The sequence below is a fragment of the Cannabis sativa genome, chromosome 2, assembly GCF_029168945.1.
Source record: "Cannabis sativa cultivar Pink pepper isolate KNU-18-1 chromosome 2, ASM2916894v1, whole genome shotgun sequence".
NCBI lineage: Eukaryota > Viridiplantae > Streptophyta > Magnoliopsida > Rosales > Cannabaceae > Cannabis > Cannabis sativa.
The window spans coordinates 91,215,988-91,240,997 of NC_083602.1; the positions used below are offsets into that span (position 1 = coordinate 91,215,988).

General features: G+C 32.3%; 3 protein-coding genes and 1 pseudogene across 3 annotated transcripts; 3 read left to right on the forward strand and 1 right to left on the reverse strand.

Moving 5' to 3' along the window:
* Positions 1–8,495: 8,495 nt before the first annotated feature.
* Positions 8,496–11,022, forward strand: LOC115719502 (uncharacterized; annotated as a pseudogene).
* Positions 11,023–12,809: 1,787 nt separating this feature from the next.
* On the forward strand, positions 12,810–15,361 carry LOC115720559 (G-type lectin S-receptor-like serine/threonine-protein kinase LECRK3). Its single transcript, XM_030649702.2, has one exon. It carries the CDS (start codon positions 12,821–12,823, stop codon positions 15,224–15,226), a length of 2,406 nt encoding a protein of 801 aa, XP_030505562.2. The 5' UTR covers positions 12,810–12,820; the 3' UTR covers positions 15,227–15,361.
* A 2,992-nt stretch (positions 15,362–18,353) lies between these two features.
* LOC115719496 (laccase-17) lies at positions 18,354–22,303 on the forward strand. Its single transcript, XM_030648570.2, has 6 exons — positions 18,354–18,693; positions 18,794–18,945; positions 19,689–19,933; positions 20,378–20,506; positions 20,594–21,547; positions 22,070–22,303. Exons 1-6 carry the CDS (start codon positions 18,496–18,498, stop codon positions 22,198–22,200), a joined length of 1,809 nt encoding a protein of 602 aa, XP_030504430.2. The 5' UTR covers positions 18,354–18,495; the 3' UTR covers positions 22,201–22,303.
* Positions 22,304–22,317: 14 nt separating this feature from the next.
* On the reverse strand, positions 22,318–24,888 carry LOC115719500 (uncharacterized protein At5g02240). Its single transcript, XM_030648575.2, has 7 exons — positions 24,562–24,888; positions 23,745–24,013; positions 23,355–23,391; positions 23,168–23,265; positions 23,000–23,061; positions 22,782–22,905; positions 22,318–22,671 (listed from the first exon to the last, which is right to left on the reverse strand). The coding sequence occupies exons 1-7, from the start codon at positions 24,776–24,778 to the stop codon at positions 22,552–22,554; spliced, it is 927 nt and encodes a 308-aa protein (XP_030504435.2). The 5' UTR covers positions 24,779–24,888; the 3' UTR covers positions 22,318–22,551.
* Positions 24,889–25,010: the final 122 nt, after the last annotated feature.

The following is a 25,010-nucleotide window of genomic DNA, read 5'->3' on the forward strand; positions in this document are numbered from 1 at the left end:
TTAGGTCTCGATCTAGGTTCGGGGTTCAGTCCCGATGTGAGTCTAGGTTTGGGTCCCAAGTCCTAGGTCCTGGTGCGGGTCTCAGGTCGTAGGTTCCAATCTGGGTTCGGATCCTAGGTTTGGGTCTGGGTCTTGAATTAAGTTTTTTTTTTTTAAATATATTAAAACTAGATTGAATTAGATCAGATCCAAAAAAAAAAAATAGGTGGGGCAGAGCGATTTTGATCCGAGATTTAATAAGTATCTGAATTTTGAATCAGAAATGACCTGTCGGATCAGAGCTCCGACCTGATTTAATTGAATGGATCTTTTTGACATGCCCTGGCGACTTGCACTCTTTATTGATCAAATAATTTTTAATACACACGTTGAGTTACAAAACAATGGAGGTTGAAACTCCTTTGATCACTTCTTTAATAAAATTGAGAAAAAGTTTTATCCAATAATTGAATTTGCAAAGTATAGAATAAAGAAGATAATGAATGTTGAAACATAAATAGACAATAGTCATCTATAGTAAGATTTTAACCGAAAATATTTGGCCTAAAATCAATCCTAACTAACTTTAATTCAAGTTCGATACACATTTGAAAGATTGAATAGATTGTTCTCTCTAAGCCCTAAAGGGCATCAAAAACAATTACTAATAGTCTAGACAATGCCTGAGTTTGTTGATTAAAACCTCCTTTGTGAACATCTACCATCTTCTTAACTTGCACTTCTTTACTTTTCAATAACATTTCGAATGAAGTGACATTTTATGTTAATATGTTTTGACTTCTTATAAAATATGGTGTTCTTCGTCAAATGCAATACACTTTAGTTATCACAGTTATTGAAATAGATATGGTCTAAATCAAAGTCAATCTATTTAGTTAGACCCTTAATCCATAAAGCTTCCTTTTATGGTTTCTGTATCAATCATATAGGGAGTAAATGTCACTTCCCCCACCACAAATGTATAATGACATCCTTAGAGATAGATGAGTACAATCTCATGACACCAAAGCTACCTAGAATATCAAAGGAGCCCCGGGGGTGTCACCCCGAGACGACTGCCGACACTCTCTTCATGTTGGGTCTTGGGGGTGTCACCTCTAAGTATTAGTTTCTACCCCCGAAGGGGGTTAACAATCATACCACACCCTAGGGAGACCCTCATCTTCAATAACTAATTCAAATATTCAAATACCGCCAAAAGTTTAATGACAGTTATAAACTCACAAAAATAACGAGATATTATCACAAAAACAGACTTCAACCACTTCCAAAAACTAAGGAGACGGTTGAGATAGCTTTGCATTGGTCGCGCCTCCTAAAGCGAGAAACACCGATCTTTTCCCCCTATATAAGGGGTCACCCATGACTTGGGAAAATGATCCAAAAATTTGAGCACTTAAAGAAAAAAGACTCTGCCATTGTGTCTTTTTGCATGCAAGAGCTTGTTCTTAATTTTACAACTCTGATCAAGGGGAGTAGGCTATTACTGATATATTTGGGGTTGAACCTCTTTAAATTTTAGTGTCTTTATTTACATTTATTGCTAATTCGGTGTCATTATTCATATTTATTGCTAGTTTTTGGTCTAAATCTTATTTATTATGACTCCTCGTCAATTGGCTAAAAATCTAGTCAATAAACACCCTTGGCCAAAATCTTATGAAGCCCGTGGATTTCAATAATGTCATTTTTAGTTAAAGCTTATCTTTTCTTAAAAATACCATTTTTCATTCTAAGCTTTTAAATGTTAATTTTGTCTATTTAATAAATATGACTAATTATCACAAAAAACTATCATTTAAGTTAGTTATTAATTAGACTCTCCAAAGTCTTTTAATCAATAATTAAACCCTAGATTTAATTTTCTTCTTAAATTCACCCTTGCTTAGTAAAACCAATTAGTTAAGTCTACAAGGCAATATGATCTCGAATAGTGTGGGGATCATGGGTCTATATAATCAAGCTTCCAATAAGTAATTTTAGAATTTACCGAGTAAATTTTCTATCTTATTAATTCCTCTTAACTCCACTATAGATTTAGAATCGCACTCTTGATTACATAAAATGCTCTATTCACCAAGAATAAACAAGCTATAAGCTATCCATTATTTCAATCTAAATAATCAATGACCCTCTATAAATTGTCTACATTGAATATGAATTAAAATTACCGTTTTACCTTTCAATATATTTTGCTTCTTACAAATGATATTTTAGTAAACTAGTATAATTACTGAAATAAGAGCTTTTCCATTTATCTATTAGCCAGCTCTAAGGAGACATCATTTCACTTCTATATTGTTATAGAAGCTATAGATTCCATATATATATATATGATTAACGCTCCCAATCAAAAGTACTACAATGTTCCCAAGATGTAAGTATTGAGTCATTTTTTTGGGTAGGCTTGTGACGAACAGATCAAAGAACAAGTGTAACACAGTTAAACCAGAACCTAACCATCTCAAGATTAAGATTATTAATTTAAGATCAACTAAGTGATATTAATTTACTTAAAAAAGATATTACATTAAGTTTACGATATCTCTTCCACTGTGAATATCGGTCCAGTTCGATGTATAGCCAATACATCCGATCTTAGCTTACTCTACTAATACCTTAGAAAAAGCATTTCACTTATCCAAGTGTAAGTAAATTACATCGTTGATTATCACGTCAAGTATAAATCATGTGCACTGATAAATCATGGGACTTCATATTTAAATCTTATGATCATGATTATTTTTCATTGTGTAGACAACACAACAATCATGATTATCCATAAGTTTTGGATTTAATAGAATTTATATATTAAAGCTATAATCATAAAATAATCATGTGAACCAAGTAATATAAAATTTGAAAGTTGATGGTGCATTACGTAACCCAAATGATATTCTTCGAAAAGCAAAAGTATCATAAGGACATGTAAATGTTGTTTTCTCTTAGTCCTCTGGTGCAATAGATATTTGATGATGCCCCAAATATCCATCAAGAAAACATTAATAGTACTCCTGACTTGCCAATCTATCTAACATCTAGTCAATGAAAGGAAGTGGAAAGTGGTCTTTTCTTATGGCCTTGTTTCTGTATCAATCATATAGGGAGTAAATGTCACTTCCTTTACGTTAACTTGACAAGTATCATAGGAATGTGGCCCTCCACATAGCTCACATGTTACTTGGGCATGTTGAACTCGAGCATTCATCAGTTTGGTTAAAGCTTCAACTTGAGTGGTTAGTTTTGTGATTGCATCAACTTCATACAACTTAGCCACTTTCTTTGAATTTCTACTTTTGTTGATTGTTCATGGCCATCTCTTCTAACATCTCATAAGCGTCATTAGTACTCTTTTTCATGAATGCCTCACTAGTTACAACATCAATGAGAGTGCGGGTAGTACTGCCCAACCCATTGTAAAAATTATGGACCAACATCCACTTTTCAATTCTATGGTGAGGATAATTTTTGATTAGATCTTTAAATATCTCTCCCAAGCATCATAAAGAGACTCATTGTTAAGCTGGTTGAAGTTGTTGATCTCCTATCTCAATTTGGTAGCTTTGGCTGGAAGAAAGAACTTGGAAAGGAATTTCAGTGTCAATTCCTCCCAAGTGTTGAAGGAGTTAGGTGGCAAGGACTGTTGGGTTTTATGCCCTAAATAAAACTCATTTCATATAATCAGATTTACTTATTAATAAAGATCAGAAATAACATTTTATGTTGCATGGTTCACATGATTTATTTCATGATTATATGTGTATATAATGTATGAATTCTTTTTAAGTCCAGAACATATGAGTTGGTTAAAGATTATAGTGTTGTCAGCACAGTGGAATATAATCTTTATTATATGTTCAAAAGTTGATTCCCTGATTTGTCAGAACACTGGATTTAGACTGACATGGTATAATCAACGATAGGTATTCTTACACCTTGGAAAAGTGTTATGTCCTTTCCAGGACATTGGCAAAGTTTACCAGTATCGGATGCATGGAGTATGCATCGGAAGGGACCGATATTGAACTTTGATTAGATATGTTAAAATTTACCGTAATATCTATTCAATTCAATATCAACTGTTGATCCTAGATCACATGATCGAAATCCTGATATGGTTAGGCTCAATTTCAAGAGTGTTACTCGTGTTCTTTGATTTTTTAGTTAAGCCTAGTTTTGTATCAGGGTGATACGTACATTTTGGGAACACGGTAGTACAATTGAGTGGGGGAGCGCTAACATAATTATGGAATCTATAGCTTCTATTTGGCAAATAGAAGTAAAGGATGATTTCCTTCGAGCTTAACCAAATGAAGATAAATGGTGGAGATCTCATTTCACTTAGGTGAAATATCATTTATACAGGGTTAAGTGTTTTAAGGATAAAATACATTGTAGGGTGTTACGGTAATTTAATCCTGTACAGTGTAAATCATCTATATAGAGGATCATTGATCACATTAGGGTTATAACAATGGATAACTAATGACGTGTCTATATCGTGGAACATATAGAGCGTTTCTATATGACTGAGAGTGCAATTCCAAGTTCGACTTATTGGAAGCTCGGTTATATAGACCCATGGTCCCCATACTAGTTGAGACCATACTGCTTGTAAGACTCAGTTAATTGATTTTAATTAATCGATTATAATTCTAAAAGTTAGACTATGTCTACTTTATGAATTCTCACAGTTTAAGGATGAAATCGTAAAGAAAAGGGTTTCTAGGTTTAATTATTAATTAAGAGATTTTGTATGTCTAATTAATAATTATTTTAAATGACAATATATTTTAGTTATTAAATAATTAGTTTTGGCATTTAAATGATTATAATTGGAAAAATGGCATTTTTGGAGAAATTGAAATAAAATTGAGGAAACTGCAAAATCCAAGTGAGGCCCATATTCCCTCTATGGCCGAAGCACTCCCTTTGTGTTTCCCAATTATTATTTTATTTTTTAATTGTCATGTAATTGCTAATCAAAGCCCAGCTATAATAGGAAAGTGGTGAATCACACTAAATAAGGCAGTTAATCAATTACACAGTAAAAGAGGAAACTGTTTTATTTGGAAAGTTGTGCTCTCCCTTCTCCCTATATATAGCAGCCCTTGTTCTCTTCTCTTGATCATCATATGCATGATGAGCCACGAAATTCAAGAGAGAAAATGAGAGAAATTTCGAAATCCTTGTGAGATGAGTAGTGCCCACACACATCAAGTGGTATCTCAATCATAGTATGGAAGACTATGGAATTTCTGCATCAAAGAAGGAGAAAAGAAGATCCAGGTTCAGATCTTGGTGATGCTCTGCTACAGAAAGGAATCAAGGGCTAGAGATCTGAACGGAAGGAGTCATATTATTCCGCTGCACCCACTGTAAGGTTTTCTAACTTTATATGTGTTTATTTTCATTGTTTTAGAATTCATATTAGGTTGTTAGCCAACATTCTTGTTAGTAAATCTAGATCCTTGTAAAATAATTTCCAACAAGGACACCAACCAACTCTTTGCTCGTTCCCTTAGTGAGAATGGGAACAGGCTCAAGCGAATCACATCATTACTAACTCTATTCATCTTGAATGTCTGACAAAGCTCCATGAAGTTAGCATAATGCATGTTTGGGTCTTCCAAGGGCAGTACCCTAAACTGGACTGAAGATTGAACCATCTAAAGAATGGTTGGCTTGATTTCAAAAATTATTAGTATCAACAGCAGGTGGTCTGATACAAGATTGGATCCCTGTCATTGTGGGTAGCACATACTCATGCAAACTTCTATTTTGACCATTAGCCTGATCTACTACACCCCGTTGTTATCATTTTGAGCCATATCTTTTTCTAACTCAACATCTCTAATAGCAGTTCTTTCTAACATCTTCTTTCCTTTATTCTGTCGACAAGCTTCTCAATTTCATGATCAGCAGACACTCTTGCAGTTGGTCCTCGACGTTGCATAAACTGCTTGATCCCGAGAAAAGAGAAAGATTAACACACATAGAGTTAGTAAAAAGTTGCAAAGAATGGCCCTGGCTTGGATGTGCTCAACACTCCAAGCCTCGATCCTACAAGAACTGCTCGTGCTACACTCAACATCCCCATTAATATGATTAGGAGGATAAAATATTCTCTCGTCGGGCAATACAGTTTGACATACAAATGCATTACCTTGCTTTATGTCGCATAATGCCAAGAAAGAACCAATATACGAGGCAATAAAAGTGATCTTAGACTTAAAAAACTCAACCTTGAATTTGACTGTTGGGTTTTGAGGGATCCTAGACTTACGAGCTTTGGCAGGAGCCATAATTTGGAAGTCTAAAAAACTTGGTGAAAAAACGACCGTAACGGGAGATAAAAATAGAGGTTTGGCTGAAGGATACTTTATTAGTTGAGGTAACTCAGACCAAGCTACTTTTTGCAAATATCAACGTTTACCTCAATAACTTCATCTATAAAGTACCTATAGCGAGCAAATGTATTAGCTCAATCTAACTTATTATAGTGTGTTCATTGATTCTCTCATCATTATCATCAAGTTTTTGTTTTTTAAACTCTGAGTTTTGGTTCAAAGGAAAAAACAAAGGAAAAGTTGAATTTTTTGTACTAAAAATATTGGGTTTTCACATTCAGAATCAGATGAAGATGAGTTTACGAAATTTATATAAATCCGTATCGTATGATAGATCTAACTAGGTTAATTTAAGCGTTGTCAAATAATACTTGAATGAGTTAAAAGTTGTTACATTCTATTGTTTTCTATCACTAGTAACTACATTTGCTAACCTTCTTGTAGATCAACTTGCTATATAATAAAGCAAAGTCCCACCTCATTTGTTATTTAATGAATCATTTTCATATATTAGGTTTTTTTTTTGAGTAAATATAAGTTAACTTTTTTTTTTTGACACGAATATATAATTTACACTTATTTTGTTTTTAATAGAATATAATATTTAGGAAAATTCTACAATGTACCCTTTTAAAATAGATATATTGATGCACCCCTATCTCTTTTAGCATCCGATATAATTTTTTAGTTAAATTTTTTCTCATAGTCATGTACGTTATAGTTATTTAAAACATCTTGCAAAATTTTAAGAAATTTGGAAAAATTTAACATGCCAAAAATTATGTTCAAACAGTGTGCTGCACTCGTGATTATTTTATTTTATACGCGTGTAAAATAGACTGTTTGAACATTGTAATCTATATTGTAAATTATTCCGAATTTTTTAAAATTTTGTAGGATATCTTAAATAGCTATAACGTACATGAATATAAAAAAAATTAGACTAAAAAATATTTCTGGATGCCGAAACAAGTTAAGGGTGCATTAGTACATCTTTTTAAGGGGGTGCATTGTAGAATCACCCTATAATTTATACTTCTTCACTTGGTGAATGCTTTAAAAAACCAATCCACTCCATTTCATTTCAACAATTATAACCAAAATTTAGAGAAAAATATATATTAATGGGTGATTCTACAATGCACCCCTTAAAAGGGATGTACTGATGCACCCTCTACTTGTTTCGCCATCTAAAAAAAAAATTTAGTCTAATTTTTTTTCATATCCATGTACGTTATAGCTATTTAAGATATCCTACAAAATTTTGAGAAATTCGGAATAATTTACAGTATAGAAAACAATGTTCAAACAGTCTATTTTACACGCGTATAAAATAAAATAGTCACGCGTGCAACACACTGCTTGAACGCAATTTTCAGCGTGTTAAACTTTTCCAAATTTCTTAAAATTTTGCAGGATGTCTTAAATAACCATAATTTACATGACCATGAAAAAAAATTTGACTAAAAAATTATTTCGGATACTAAAACAAATAGAAATGTATTGATATACCCCTTTTAAGGAGGTGTATTATAGAAGGGTAAATACCATTTTGGACCCTGTGTTTTACAAAAGTTACTAATTGGACCTTGTGTTTTGTTAAAGACAAAATGGACCCTATATTTTTTAAAATAGTACAAATAGGACCCTGAATTAATTTTTTGTCAAAATAAAGTTTAATTATAATCCGATCTAAAAGTGTTATGACAAAACTGTTTACATTTTTCTGTATCTGTTTGTATTAAGCATTGTCTTCAAGTTGGTTGTATTAAAAAAAAAAGTTGTTAAAAATTAAGCTTAGGGTCCTATTTATACTATTTTAGAAAATACAGGGTCCATTTTGTCATTTAACAAAATACAGGGTCCAATCTGCAACTTTTGTAAAATACAGGGTCCAAAATGGTATTTACCCATTATAGAATTTCCCTATATTAATTTTGAATAACCAAAATTTATAGTTCCCAAAACTACGCGCCAAAAAGAAACATTCTTATTGGACAATAAGTCAACACACGGATCACGATCCGCATCGAGACACTAAATTAAATCTACACCGTTAATATAAACTAAATCCAACGCTCCAAATTAATCCTTACAACACACACTACCGCTTCTCATTCAACGCTTACTATAAATACCAAACTCAAATACCTTACTTCTCACCAATCCCATTTTCGCTCTCAATTTTCCCGAGAAACAAACAACTCTTCTTCTCCCTTTTCATTTCCCCAATGGCTCGTACCAAGCAAACCGCAAGAAAATCCACCGGAGGAAAGGCGCCAAGGAAGCAACTGGCGACCAAGGCAGCAAGAAAGTCCGCTCCAGCCACCGGAGGAGTGAAGAAGCCACACAGATTCAGGCCAGGAACCGTCGCCTTGAGAGAGATCAGGAAGTACCAGAAGAGCACCGAGCTTTTGATCCGCAAGCTTCCATTCCAAAGATTGGTGAGAGAAATTGCTCAGGATTTCAAGACCGATCTTCGATTCCAATCGAGCGCTGTGTCTGCTCTTCAAGAAGCTGCCGAAGCTTACTTGGTCGGTCTCTTCGAAGACACTAATCTCTGTGCGATCCACGCTAAGAGAGTTACGATCATGCCTAAGGATATTCAGTTGGCTCGTAGAATCAGAGGCGAGAGAGCTTAGGATTTGTTGAATCTTGTCTTGTTTGTAAAATTGTGTTTGAATCCAATGGTGGATTGGATTATCTTGTCAGATTTCGTTAGTTCTTATTATCAGTGTTAGCAACGAATATCAATGAATATTAGTAGTTAATCAAAGTATTAATCTTTGTCTTGATTTTCAATATTGTTAGCTATTTTGAATCTGGAAAAAAGAAATAGATTCTTGATTTACAATTTTAATCTCTTTATTCCTTAATTTTTATTACCTTTTTTATTTAATTTTTTTTTTTTCAATTTTTTGATAAACTACGTAAAATCCATTAGTATCATTTCTGTGAAGAATTTCAATAATCATGAAAGAAATAGTATTGCTAGATTTGTTAGGGGTATTGTTTACAAGTGATGGAACTTATAATTAATTGCATTATATTATTATAAATTGAGGAATTGATACTCAATTGTGTTAATAATGATATGAGGGTCGTGAAATTGATACTGAAAAAAGGTTAAACACATATTTAATTATATTAATAACATGATTTAAAGAAAGTAATATTGATATTTAATTGTGATAATAATAATATGAAGTGAAGAATGTGAAATTGAATTTTAATTGTGTTTATAAAAATATGAATTGAGAAAGGAAAAAAAGTTGTAGGTTTACTTAAAAAATTTACAGTTTTTTCTAATCGAAACTGGATGAATATAATTTTGGAAAAAATTACCATATTACACAAAAAAAAAAAAAAAATTTGTAATGAAATATTTTTTAATAATCTTTCTACATCAACTCTATTAAACCTATAATTAAAAACAGCTTTTCTCAAAAAATAACGATAGATACATGTATTATTGAAAATAAATTTAATTCTTTGTCTATTAAAAAAGACAATTCATATATTTGAGTATGTATATATTCAAAATTGAACTTGTAAGATTAAATAAAGTGAAAACCATAGTTAATAAGATTTAGCTGTGAATAACTCTTCTATTTACCACTACTAATTTAAGCTATTAAAGTAAGCGCCAATATGATTTGAAAAGAAAGAAAAACGTAAGCGTAATACCAAAATTTTTATTGCTCAATAATTTAAACCACGGATCGTGATCCGCACAAACACACTAAATTAAATCTACATCGTTGGATGAAAAGCAATCAACGCTCCACATTGAATCTCACAAATCCAACTACCATATGTCAAATTCCAAACCGCCAAAATATTCTTTTCACGATCCGCGTGAAAACAACAAAATGAATCTCCACCGTTAGATGAGAACAAATCAACGCTCAAAAGTTCATCCTCATAACACACAAAACAAATTTCAAAACTAATATAAATACCAAACTCAAATTCAATACTTTCCACCAAACCATTTTCGCTCTCAATTTTCCCGAGAAACAAACAACTCTTCTTCTCCTTTAACTTCATTTCCACAATGGCTCGTACCAAGCAAACCGCAAGAAAATCCACCGGAGGAAAGGCTCCAAGGAAGCAACTGGCGACCAAGGCAGCAAGAAAGTCAGCTCCAGCCACCGGAGGAGTGAAGAAGCCACACAGATTCAGGCCAGGAACCGTCGCCTTGAGAGAGATCAGAAAGTACCAGAAGAGCACCGAGCTTTTGATCCGTAAGCTTCCATTCCAGAGATTGGTGAGAGAAATCGCTCAGGATTTCAAGACCGATCTTCGATTCCAATCCAGTGCCGTGTCTGCTCTTCAAGAAGCTGCTGAGGCTTACTTGGTCGGTCTTTTTGAAGACACTAATCTCTGTGCTATCCACGCTAAGAGAGTTACGATCATGCCTAAGGATATTCAGTTGGCTCGTAGAATTAGAGGCGAGAGAGCTTAGGGATTTGAAGATGGTAATGAAATTTCAGTGTAATTGAAAAGTCTCTTATTGATTATGTGAGGGACCCAATTGTTAATTTGATTTATAGGTTTTTAGTAATGAAAATCTTGTTTTTTGTTATTGATTTTAAGATCTTGAATGACCATTTATAAATGTACAAGTTTATTCTCACTAAACATGTTTAAGATATGAGTTTTGGTTAAAGGTTTGACTAGTAACTAGTAACTGGTAACTTAAAGTATGGTTTAGAAAATAGATTTTAAAGAATATTTTAACCAATTGTGCGATGCCATGCTCTTAAGATATAGTGATTAAATTTTAAAATTTCCAAATTTGGTGTCATTATAATATGAGATAGTTAAATAAATCATAATTTTTCTTTTTGTAAAAACAATAAGAAAATTATATTTAAGTAACATTAAAATAATATATGAATAACAAATTAAAAAAAATATAATATAAATATACATTAAAAAATTTAATTACTGTAAATAAAATCATTAACAAAGTAAAAATATTTTGAATTTTGTACAAGTATATTCTTATAAATTTTTGTTATTTTAGTGAAATAATGCATTGTATTATTAGTTATTAGATTTAATATTTATTGAAGTAAAATAAGTTAATTTTTTTAATATTAAATTGTTCTAATAGTAACTAATAGTAAAATGGATTATTTTATAAAATGCTCTAGCTTTGTCTGTTTCATATTTTCTTTCTTTCAAATTTTCTTTCCTGTATACCAAACATACTTAGTGTGTTTACTTAGAAAATTAATGAAAATTAGATGTTGAAATTGCATGAAAATATTGCTATAGTAGCATATGCTTTCATGATGCAACATCAGCATGAATATAAAAGGCTATTAGAGACTCAATTGAATTTTCATTTTTGTTGCTTTGCATATAAAAATGATGCAATTTTTTATATTTATATGCATATATATTATTATAGAAACAAAACAAACAAAACTCTCACTATCTAACCAAAAGGTTCTTAAGGCTAAAAAATATTATTAGTACCTAAAAGTATGTTAGTTGTCGAATTAAGTATTAAATTTTATATAATTTAAAAAATAACTTTTAAGACAGACAAAATCTATAAAAAGTACTAGATACTACTGATATTTAATAACAATTCTCTTCTTCTCTTCATCCCAAATACATCTAATCTCATTTCTACCATACGTGGTCTTTTCATTATGGTTAGTTCTAAACAAGTATAGTACATGTGTTTAGTTAGGCAAAGTCAAATTTTTTGATAAGGTCAAGATGTAATAACATGTTTCACAAGAAAAAGAAATCAAATACAAATAGAATACAACAACAACAACCACTCTTTCAAGTCATAAACCAATCCTTTTCATTTTTCCACTATTAAACATTACCACTTACCTTCTATACTTTGCCACATATAGTCAAAACAATTATATAAGCCAAGAAAAAGTCAAATATTGCAGACAATATTTATATAAAATACATATGTAAATAGGGCCAAATTCATCTACCTTTCTTAATTATAACATATATTTATAAAATTTTTTGTATAATTGTTAAGTTATCTTACCAATATAATAGAAGTTATGAGTTAAAATATCTCTATAAAAACATATAAATGTATATATATTACCTTTATCGATAAGACTTGTATTAATTATTGAAGCCATTTTCTGATACCATGAAGAAAATTCATTCTATGAGTATTGCATTACCAATCAGAGTAATATATACAAGGTACAAGCATAAAATTAGGCTACAAATTAGCTAAATAATTGTTAAAATAATGTAACAAATATTGACTAAAGATTTATACAAATAATAAGAATGCTAAATACATATTGTAACATTTAATACTATAAAAATATAAATTTATATCAATTTTTAATAAATTATAAGAAAAGATACGCTCACAAATTTAAACTCTGAATCCACCACTATATATACATTTTGATATAACTAATTATAACAATGCATCAAATTCAGAGTAACTAAAATCTTCAAAAATGTTTTCCTTTCTTCACTACCTCATCATACTAACCTTTTCAATTCCTTCATGTTCTTTAACTATGGCTCAAAACAATATCAATGGCACTATCAATATTGGTGCCACTCTCAAATCTGGTGACAAACTCTTCTCATCATGGCTTTCTTCTTCAGGTGACTTTGCCTTTGGATTTCAACAACTTCCCAACAACAACAAAGATCTGTTCTTGCTAGCCATATGGTTCAACAAATTACCTGAAAAAACAGTTGTATGGTATGCTGACACTCCCAACAATCCAACCCCAAAAGGGTCCAAACTAGAGCTCACTACAGACAGAGGCCTATTACTCACTGACCCTCAAAATCAAGAGCTTTGGAATTCTAACCCCATTATAAGTCAGGTAAATATGGCTCTTTTTAATGATAGTGGTAACTTTGTTCTTGTCAATAAAAACTCTGAGAAGATTTGGGAAAGTTTTAGTCACCCAACTGATACTTTGTTACCAACTCAAGTATTGGAAAAAGGAGATGTGGTTTCTTCAAGGGCATCATTAAGTACTAACTTTTCTAAAGGAAGGTTTCAACTTTCTTTGGGTAAAGATGGTAACTTTGTTCTTAATAGTATAAACTTACCATCTGAATTTACTAATGATAATTACTACATAAGGAGTACTGATAATACAGGTAAGCAGTTAGTGTTTAGTGAATTAGGTAGTTTGTATGTGTTGAGTGAGAACAATGAGATTTTTATGTTGAGTAGTGGAGAGAATGGTTCTAGTTCAGATTATTTTTATAGGGCTACTCTTAATTTTGATGGTGTTTTTGGTGTTTATAGTTATCCAAAGAATCCCACTAAGGGAAATAGTTGGTCTGTTGTTTGGTCTATACCAGATAATATTTGTGTACAGAGTTTTGTGTTTGGAAGTAGTGGGGCTTGTGGTTATAACAGAATTTGTAGATTGAATGTTGATAAGAGACCAGTTTGTGAATGTCCAAGAGGGTTTTCTTTACTTGATGTTAATGATGAGTATAGAGGTTGTAAACCGAATTTTCTTCAAAGTTGTGAAGAGGATTCAAAGAGTTTAGTTGAGAGTGTTTACACATTTCAAGAGATTAAAGATATTGATTGGCCAACTGGTGATTATGAGGTGCTTCAACCTTATGATACAGAGAAATGTAAAGAGACATGTTTGAATGATTGTATGTGCGCGGTTGCTATTTTTAGGAACAATACTTGTTGGAAAAAGAAGCTACCTTTGACAAATGGGAGAGTGGATGACAATATTGAGGCAAGGGCTTTCATTAAAGTTAGGAAATCTGATTTTCCTCTTGAGAATCCTTCTTCTTCTTCAATGACAAGGAACCGAAATGTTTTGATAATTGTAGGCTCGGTCCTCTTAGGTACTTCTTTGTTTGTTAACTTTTTGTTGGTTGGGGGAGTTAGTATGGGATTCTTTTTCATTTACAAGAAAAGGGTTATTAAGTCTCAACATGACAAAGAAGTTTCTCATCTCAACTTAAGGTGTTTCACTTACAAAGATCTCATCGACGCAACAGATGAGTTCAAGGAAGAGCTAGGAAGAGGTTCTTTTGGCATTGTCTATAAAGGAACTTTGAAAGACACTAATGAGCATGTTGCAGTTAAGAAGCTCGATCGAGCTTTTCAAGACAGCGAAAAGGAGTTCAAAGCTGAAGTGAATGTGATCGGTCATACACATCATAAGAATCTTGTTAGATTGGTTGGATTCTGTGAAGAGGGAGAGCAAAGACTATTGGTTTATGAGTTCATGAGCAATGGAGCTCTAGCGGGGTTTCTTTTTGGTGACATGAGACCAAGTTGGAACCAAAGAATCGAAATAGCTATGGGAGTTGCTAGAGGAATTTTGTACTTACATGAAGAGTGCATCACTCAAATCATTCATTGTGATATAAAGCCTCAAAACATACTTCTCGACGAGTCATACAATGCTCGAATCGCAGACTTTGGATTAGCAAAGCTATTGTTGATTAACCAGAGTCATACTAACACTGCCATTAGAGGGACAAAGGGATATGTGGCACCAGAATGGTTTAGCAACATGCCAATCACAGTTAAAGTAGATGTGTATAGCTTTGGAGTGTTACTACTCGAAATCATCTGTTGTAGAAGAAATGTTGATATTGAAATTGGTGATGAAGAAGAAGCCATTTTAGTGTATTGGGCTTATGATTGTTACATTGAAGGAAGATTGGATGTATTGGTTGGAAATGATATGGAGGCCATTCAAGACATGAAGAGCTTTGAGAGGTTTTTGAGAGTTGCAATTTGGTGTATTCAAGAAGATCCTTCTTTAAGACCTTCCATGAAGAAAGTTATGCTAATGCTTGAAGGTATTGTTCAAGTTTCTGCTCCACCAAGTCCTTTCTTGTTTGGTTCAAATATTTGAACCTTAATATAGAAATGGAACTTAATGCTTAGTATAACCATAAACTAGTTTAGCCGAAATTAGTCTTCTTTCCAAGTTATATGTAAATATGTATATATATTTGCGCAAATACTTAAATTTAACTCTTACTTGTTAATAAATAATTAAGTTTAATTTTTGACGGTAATAATACTTAAGTTATATTTCTGAAACTTCAGTAGGTATAGGAGCGTTAACTGTCAAATTAATATCTACATGTCATTTTCTTATTGGTAAATTTAAATGATTTTTTAAATAAAAAAAATAAAAATTTAAGAACTTGGACCAATCAGGTGCAACCATGTAGCTATTAACTTGATACTTATTTCATAAAAAAAATAATTTGATACTTAACTGTTAGGTACCTACAGAAGTTCCAAAAATATCAGTTAGGTATTATTACTATAAAAAATTAAATTTAAATATTAATCTATAACATAAACTAAATTTAAATATTTACACTGCAAATTACTTGTATATATTTTTGGTTTTGAATACTTGACTTTGGCAAAAGGTAATAGTTGGGATCTTAAAGCTTTTCCCATAACTTGTTTGAATTGCTACTTTCAATTACTCATAACAACATTGTCAACACTTTCATTAACAGACTCCAATAGATCTTAACTTTGAGGAGTTGTAGGAGCAAGTCCTATTTCACACCAAAATATTTCCATAGGTATCTAGAAGAATTAGTTGTCATATTGGTTTTTACAAAATCGAGAGCAAGTTTTTACAAAATCGAAAGCAAACTCGCCATTACGAGAGAGTCAGGGTTGGGCCTGGGCAAAGGTGGGTTAGGCGCAGGCTTATAGGCTACCAATCCTAGGAGTCCAAAAATAATAAAATTATTTTGAAAATGTACATTTTTTTAGTAATTTTCAAAAATATCACATTTTCTTTTAGAAAATAGTCCAATAATTTGGTTGCTATCTAAAGCCAAATCGTATGGGAAGAATTCTGCCCGAATTGGTGATAGAAAAATAAAAAAGCAAAAGAATGAGAGCAATCAGTGCAAGGACTACTTTAGACCATCATAACTCATTGTTTACCTTAAGTGTATATTAAGCCAAACCAAGTTCGAATCCTACCTCTCCCAATATCAAAAAAACGAAAAAAAAAGGAAAGAAAATAGTTGATTTTTTTGAACAATTTACATGTTTTTTTCAGCTAATTATGATTTTCGCTCCCCAAACTTTGACATGTATCAAATCGTGGCCCCAAACTTTTCAGGCTGTTAAAAGTTTTTCTTGAACTACTAAGATTGTTGGATTCAAGGACTCTTGTCCGATTCCGTTCAATTTTACTAACGCTGTAATTGCCCATGTATTAAATTATATCTCCAAATTTTGATAAGTACCAAATCATGTCCCTCAAATTTGACATGTACCAAATCGTATCATTTGAACTTTTATCCACATCAGACTTTTGCTAGTTAAATTAGACGGAAGTCCTTAAGTCAACAATCTTAATAATTCATAGTGAATTTTCAAAGACTTGAAAAGTTCAGAGCGTACGATTTATTTGATGTCAAAATTTAGAAGATAAAATTTCTTATTAAAAATAATTTAATTTCTGTTATTCAACTAAAAATTATTTGAATTCTCCCGCAACTGCAAGTGTTTGTTTGTTTTTTTTTTTTTAATTATTTATTTTTATTTCTTAAGAGAAAACATATGTATATTAATTGTTTCTGAAAAAAGAAGTTTCCTTTTCCAAAACTGATGTTGATAGAATTTGACAAAACTATAACCAAATTAGTTTAGAAATAGTGACTAGATAATACACCTCAATATAAAAAATAATTTATATTTTTTTTTGCTTAACAAAATAATTTATATCTTAGAATAGAAAGAACCAAGTTTATTTTTTATTAAAAAAAAGGACCAGTTAACATCAAAAGTTGTCACAACTAACTAAGTTTGGTTTAATCCCTTTAATTTATTTTGCCTTAATTATCAAGTTTCATTCAAACGGTAGGAGGTTGAAAAGGCTAGCTACTAGGCAATACCAATAACCATAACCATGGTTTTTTTTCACTTTTAATCCATACCTTTCTCACTTAATCAATTTTTAACCAATAAATATCCTTGAAAAAAGTGTGTTATAATTGGTAAAGTGATCAACAAAAGGAAATTGCAATGAAATGTTTCAATTGAAAATTATATTATCTATCAAAGTCCTTAAAGCTAAAAATAGTAGCAATTATCTTACTAAAAGATTCAAGATTTGTTTTTCCCATTTCTTGATTAGTTCAAAGAAAAGAAAAGAGCAGAAAAAGAGATTAATGATTTGTTTCTAAGTTTTTCAAAGCATTCCAAGTAAACAACCTAATTAATCTAAATTTGGAATTTGGAAGTAAAAGAGATAATAACTCTACTAATTATTCTTTTGCAAAACTTGCTCTATCTCTCGAAGCTCTGAATTCAGTTGTCAGACCTTCGAACTTTATTTTTGATGTACATTCATAATACTACATAAATAAACTCTTAATTAAATTATTTTAAGCTAAATAAGAATTTTATTCCCTGAATTTTTCTGTCTGTTAAAAAATTTTCTTGAACTATTGAAATTATTAAATTTAAGACTTTTGTCGAATTTCATTCAATTTTACTAATTCATTGATTGTCCATGTATTTAATTATGCTCCCAGACTAACCTCAAATTACGTCCCTCGAACTTTGACATGTGTCAAATTATGCCTATTGAATTTTTATCCATGTTAGATTTTTCTTACTATAATTGGACAAAATTTTTTAAATCCAACGATCTCAATAGTTTAAGGAGAATTTTAAACGGTCTTAAAAGTTCAAAGGGCATGATTTGTTAAATGTCAAAGTGCGAGGGATGAAAATCTTAATTAACTATTATTTTATGATGAATTTGTTTTTGTTTTTAAAAAAGAAAAATGGGTTATGTTAAAACAATGACTTGCTACCATTATAGAAGAATAACAAAAATTTAACCAAAATTGAAGTTGAGTATGATGGACCTAAAACATTGTCCAAATCCACCAAGTGATTATACCGTTAAGAAAATAATTTCATACATTAAAAATTGGCTTAAACATCACATCACTCTATGGTAAAGCTTGACCATTGCCCAAGTACTCATTATCAGCCTCAATCTCAATAACAAAATATTGTAATGTAACACTCAATCACCTAATTAACTCACCTTCTGCCTTTGATGATGATTAAGAGTTTATTGAAGCAATGTTATAAGTATATAAACCATCTCATTTGGAACTTGTAATGCATCCAAAGAAGAATATTACATCATCTCATTTTCAAATCATACAAAACAATTCAAAAACAAAAAAAATCCCAACAATGGCTTCTCACTTTTTGAAGGCTGTCTTTGCATTTTGTACATTTTTGTTGTTGTGTGTGTTGTTGCCTCAATTGGCTCATGCAAAGCATACAGGAATAACCAGGCACTACAAGTTTGATGTAAGCAGTATAAAAAACTCAACTAATATATAGTTGTATATGATATGAGTGTGTTATTTATTTATTGAAAATGGTCATGTTCAATTGTGATTTTGTGCAGATCAAGTTACAAAATGTGACAAGGTTGTGTAAAACAAAGAGTATTTTGACTGTGAATGGGAAGTTTCCAGGGCCTAGAATCATAGCCAGGGAAGGTGACAGAGTCTTAATCAAGGTGGCCAATCATGTTCAAAATAATGTCACCTTGCACTGGTGAGTTGAGAACTTATCCTTTATATATAAAAAATATATATAAAGAGTGCTAATTACAACCTCCTATTATAACTTTCATGTCCGAAATCACATGCCGGAATAATATTTTTATTAGCGGTATTCGTTATAAATACAATATCATCTTTGTTAATTTTTGAATAGTTTATAGTACTGAAAAACAGTTTCCAACATGTGTTTTCGGGTACAGAAATTGACTAAGAGATTGTAATAGGAGGTTGACAGTGGCACTCTTCAATATATATGGGGAGTTTCTTAAGTGGGAGCATCACTTTTAATCCTAACGTAACAACATTTTTATTTTTCGTACTTTAAAAAACTATATCCTAATTTTATAATATGACATCATATACTAAATTTATAATAGACATCTTGTCCGTTTTCGAGAAATTCTGAATACTTTACAATGCTTAAAATAAAATTCAAAATAATTTGTTGTACTTGTGCAAAATAAAACAAGCACGCGTACAACTTAATGTTTAAATTCTATTTTCAGCACTGTAAATTATTTAGAATTTTCCGAAAACAGAAAGGATGCCTAGTATAACTATAATATACTATCATATAAAAAAATTGGTGTACAATTTTTCTATATACCCAAAACAAAAAATACTCCTACAATAGAAGCAAAAGTGATGCTCTCATCAACAAATTTTCCTATCTATTTGTCTTTTTATTAGTTTTTGCATATTGTTGTTTGAGGTTTGTGTATATAAAATGAATAGGCATGGAATAAGGCAATTGAGAAGTGGATGGGCTGATGGACCTGCTTATATCACACAATGTCCAATTCAAACAGGGCAGACCTATCTCTACAACTTCACTATCATTGGTCAAAGAGGCACATTGTTTTGGCATGCCCATATCTCATGGCTTAGAGCTACTATCTATGGACCTATTGTCATTCTACCCAAAAGACATGTCCCTTATCCATTCCCCCAACCCTTCAAGGAAGTCCCCATTATCTTTGGTAATTCAAATCATCCTCCTATATGTGTATATTTATATGTAGGAATGGGTAACATTCAAACAAATCCAATTACACCGAATCAATTCAATCCAATTACAATTGGATTTGACTGAATCGGATGTGGATTGGTGGATTCTAATTGAATTGGATAGGTTATTGGATATCACTTTCAAATCATGTATAGTTTACTTTTTATGTACTTTTCTAATATTTTTTAGTCCAAATTTAATATAAGGTGGCCAATTGAAATCCAATTAAAAGACCGATATTGGATTGGATTTCAAAGCTAATTGGATTTGATCGGATGATGATTTTGTAAATCTAATTACTAATTGGTTTGGATCAGATTAGAAGAAAAATATTGAATTGAACCGGATAATATATGTGTATATATATATAAATGAGTTTGTAAGAAAAATCAGCTGACAATGCTGAAAATTGTAGGAGAATGGTGGAATGCCAACACAGAGACAATTATCAGCCAAGCCTTGAAAACAGGGTCAGGACCAAATGTTTCAGATGCCTATACCATTAATGGTCTTCCAGGACCATTGTATAACTGTTCAACTAAAGGTACTCTTACAAATTTCAACAACCAAAGATGACATTTTGTTATGATTTTTAAGACTAAACTAAATTACTACTTATTTACATGCACAGATACATTTAAGCTAAAGGTGAAGCCAGGAAAAACTTACCTACTTCGTTTAATCAACGCTGCACTCAACGATGAACTATTCTTTAGTATAGCTAACCATAGCCTAACTGTGGTAGAAGCAGATGCTGTGTATGTAAAGCCTTTCAGAACTCAAACTATACTCATCACACCAGGTCAGACCACAAATGTTCTTTTAAGAACCAAACCGAAAGCCCCAAATGCCATCTTTGCCATGGCAGCTAGGCCATATGTCACTGGCCCAGCTGCTTTTGACAACTCCACAACCATGGGCCTGCTCGAATACGAAACAGGCCCAAACCACAAGAAGAACAAGAAGCTTCCTCTTTTAAAGCCGGTACTACCTAAGCTAAACGACACGTCGTTTTCCTTCAAATTCAGCCAAAAAATCCGTAGCCTCGCCAATGCAAAGTTCCCTGCTAAGGTTCCAAAAAATATCAACCGGAAGTTTTTCTTCACGGTTGGATTAGGACTGTCCTCTTGCTCAAAGAGCCAAAGGTGTACAAACAATACTCAAGTATTGGCGGGGATTAACAATGTGAGTTTTATTCAGCCGAATACGGCCCTTTTACAAGCTCATTTTTTCAACAAGACAAAAGGGGTGTTTACTACTGATTTCCCAACTAATCCACCTTTTAAATTCAATTACACTGGTAAACCACCAAGTAACTTGATGTTGAGTACTGGGACTAAGGTTGTTGTGTTGCCTTATAAGACTAGTGTAGAGTTGGTTTTGCAAGATACTAGCATTATTGGGGCAGAGAGTCATCCCCTTCATCTACATGGATTTAATTTTTTTGTAGTGGGAATGGGTTTTGGTAATTTTGATTCTAAAAAGGATCCTCCCAAGTTCAATCTTGTTGATCCTGCTGAGAGGAACACCATTGGTGTTCCTTCTGGAGGTTGGGTTGCTATTCGATTCCTCACCGACAATCCAGGTTAGTCAGTACAGAATCAATCTGTTTTCTTGTTGTATAAAAAGAAAACGAATATCTTTTGGTATTTATGAAAGAGATATTTGCGGTGAAACCTTTTTAACATTTGTAATTATTATGCATATGATCATAATTAAAAAAATGATGGCAAAAATACCTTATCTTACGATTTTGTTGCAGCCATACTCTTTTGTTAGGTGTCAACTAAACTCGTTGAGTGCCAACTCAAAAACACGAAAAACTGAATTAGTTTTTCCATTCAAATTTGAATATTTTTAATTCAAAACAGGATAAATAATAATTATTTAATTTGTGGTCCAATAATATGTCGTTATATGTTTTTGAGTTAACACTTAAGATAAGGTGTTTTTACTACCATTTTTTTTTATTAGGGTCATATGTGTAATAATTGCAAATGTTAAAGAAATTTTACCGCAAATATCTCTTTATGAAAGGTGGATAATATTTTGATAATCTATAGTATTTTAGTTTGATCTTGGGATTGATTGATGATGACTTATACAGGTGTATGGTTCATGCATTGTCACTTGGAAGTACACACTAGTTGGGGCTTGAAGATGGCTTGGGTTGTCATGGATGGAAAGAAGCCTAATCAGAAGTTGGCTCCACCACCTTCTGATCTTCCCAAGTGTTGATTATGTATTAAATTTTCTTTTAAACATAAGTGAGTTCTATTTTTTGTTGTAGTCAATTCATGACCTAAAATTGGTCACAATTAGATGGCTATAAAATTCTTTAATGAGAAAGAGAAATATATAAAACAAAAAAAGATTGATTGACCATTCTACTGTTCAACATTCATATCTCATAATACAGCCTACTCAATACTCATGCTAGTCAAATGCACATAAAACCCGGGTCTTACTCTTTCTCTAAAATCAGTTCACTCAATCAATAACTTGATAAAAATTGTACTATGGCTGATAATGATAATGATAATGGTGTAGTACTTCACCAGAAACCATCACTTACTGGCTTAATGAAGATTAAAATTGAGTAGTGATCTGAGAAAAGAAGGCTTTGAAATCCTTAGTTGGTGTCCCAACTCCCTCAGCCTTTGATGCCAGATCAAATGCCTTATTTTTCGACTCCTCAAACTGCAGAGCCTGATTAAAAGGAAAGAGCGTTATGATTAGGGGGTGAACACATTAAATCCGGTAATCAAATAATAAAAGTTACTTAAAAATGCTCGACTGTAACACTGCATAAACATTACCTGAATGCAGACTTCTGCAACATCGGCCCTAGGGACAGATTTGGTTTCTGTCTTCAGAAGCTCGTCATCTTTTCCCACGAGCAGTTCCCTCACACCACCTTCTTTGTCTAACAAGCCACCCGCCCTGAATCAGTACAAGAAATCACTAAACAATATTCATAACATATGTATGTATGGACAGAACAGAAGAAAAAAAGAAGCGATCGAGGATGACCTACCTAATAATTGTGTAGGGAACACCGGAGTCAGCCAAATACTGCTCGGCTTTCCTCTTCCAAATCTAAAACATGGCAAGATTGTGCAATGTTGTTTCAGAATTAGTTAATAGTACAGAAAAAAAATCATGAAAGAAAGATTGATGGAACTTAAAATGAGATAATACAAACCAATATATTTCCATTGCCTAATTTGTTCAAGGGATGATTAAGGTCTGTTCCACCCATAGACCCAACTAACACAATTTGCTTTACTCCAGCAGCCTTGGCTGTTTCACCAATGAAAATTTCAAAACAGATATTACTAACCATAATAAACAGAGAGCCAAATGAAAGCAAAATAAGAAGGAATTCATACCAGCATCTATCTGATTCTTCTGCCCAATCCAATCAACCTAAAATGCATACATATAACATAACAATATCAAATGAGAGGTTATCTTGAACATATAGATTGTATAAATTATACCTATTGTATAAATTATACCTTGCTTAAAATCAAATATAACTTTCAACTTTGAAGATTTCATAAATAAGTTCTAATTTCTCATCATACGAGTTAGGGATTTTCTTTTCAGGCATTATAACTCTATGGTTTAGTTTTTCGGGACATCTCTTTCTCATCTTCACACATGAATTGGCTCAGTATGCTCTCAGGATAGACGATATGTTTTAATGGATGGAAGAGATTTTTCTCCCCTTTCCATGATATGATGCTTCTTTATTGAGGAAGAAAAAAGAAATATACCTGTTCGGGATAAGCACCCTCATCGAAAAAGAACTCAGGCCTTCCACCTTTAGTTGGATCAAACCCGGCTTTCATCTTTGGCACAGCACTAGTTAGAATTATAAGAGCATCAATTCCTTGGACTGCAGGAACAATGCTGGATTCGTCTCTTACATCGCCGACATAAAGATCGTCTGCTCCTCCAATGCTTTCCTTGCTCTCTTGTGTTCTAACTAGACCTCTAGCCACATACAAGCTTGACTCCTTCAACTTCTTGTAAACAATTTGCCCTGCCCATGTTCAACCAATGTAACATTTTCTCATTTTTTTAGCTGTTAGTAAAGATAGCCATAGCAGTAACTTCAGTAAGTATATATGATTTGTTAGAACTTAAGGCTATGTTTAAAGAGCATTGCTATTAGGCACCAGTGGTGTGTAGCACCTTTCATAGGTGACGCTTCACGATTAGTTAGCGATATTGCCTAAAAATTATTTTTATTTTGAGTTATATGGAGCCAGATACCTAATTACACTGTCCGACCATAAAACGACTTGATTTATACTGTGAGACCATGAAAGTAGCCAAGAGTAAATTGAATGTGATTATTTTACATTATTAGTTTGCCAACAATACTCAAAAGGATACATACAATTTCATCTATAAAATGAGAATAATTCAAAATTTATGTTATTACTTCTCAATTTCACTAAGATCATAATCATACATAGATTAGATACACTACATTCAACTATCACAAAATTGAACAAGATGAAAATTCACAATCTTCGTTTTTAATTCCAATTTTCTCAGCAAACAAACAGAGAAAAAGAAAATTACCAGTTCTGCCACCAGCTCCAGTAACAAGGACGGTAGAAGAAGAAGAAGAAGAATCAGCCATTGCAGCTGAAAGGGAGAGAGATTTGCGGTTTCTTGAGTGAGAAGAAGAAGAAGAAGAGAGAGTGAGATAAGAGAAGTGGGTAGAAGATTCTGCCACCAATCTGCATTTACTACTCCTTATTGATATCACTAAGGGGACACGTGGAAGCGTAGCCATCGTCCAAAACCAAATGCACTGTTTTAGTTTTATATTATTACAATTATCAATATCAATATGGAACTGTATGTATACATAAAATGGTTTGAGGAAGAAGAAGAAGAAATGAATGAATGATTTGGTTGGTTACCTTCTTATCTCTTTAGTCTGTGACATTGTTCAGAGTGGGACCACACACACCACATGACATGGCATTGCTCCTTCTTCTCATGTCATTGATGAAATTTTTTTC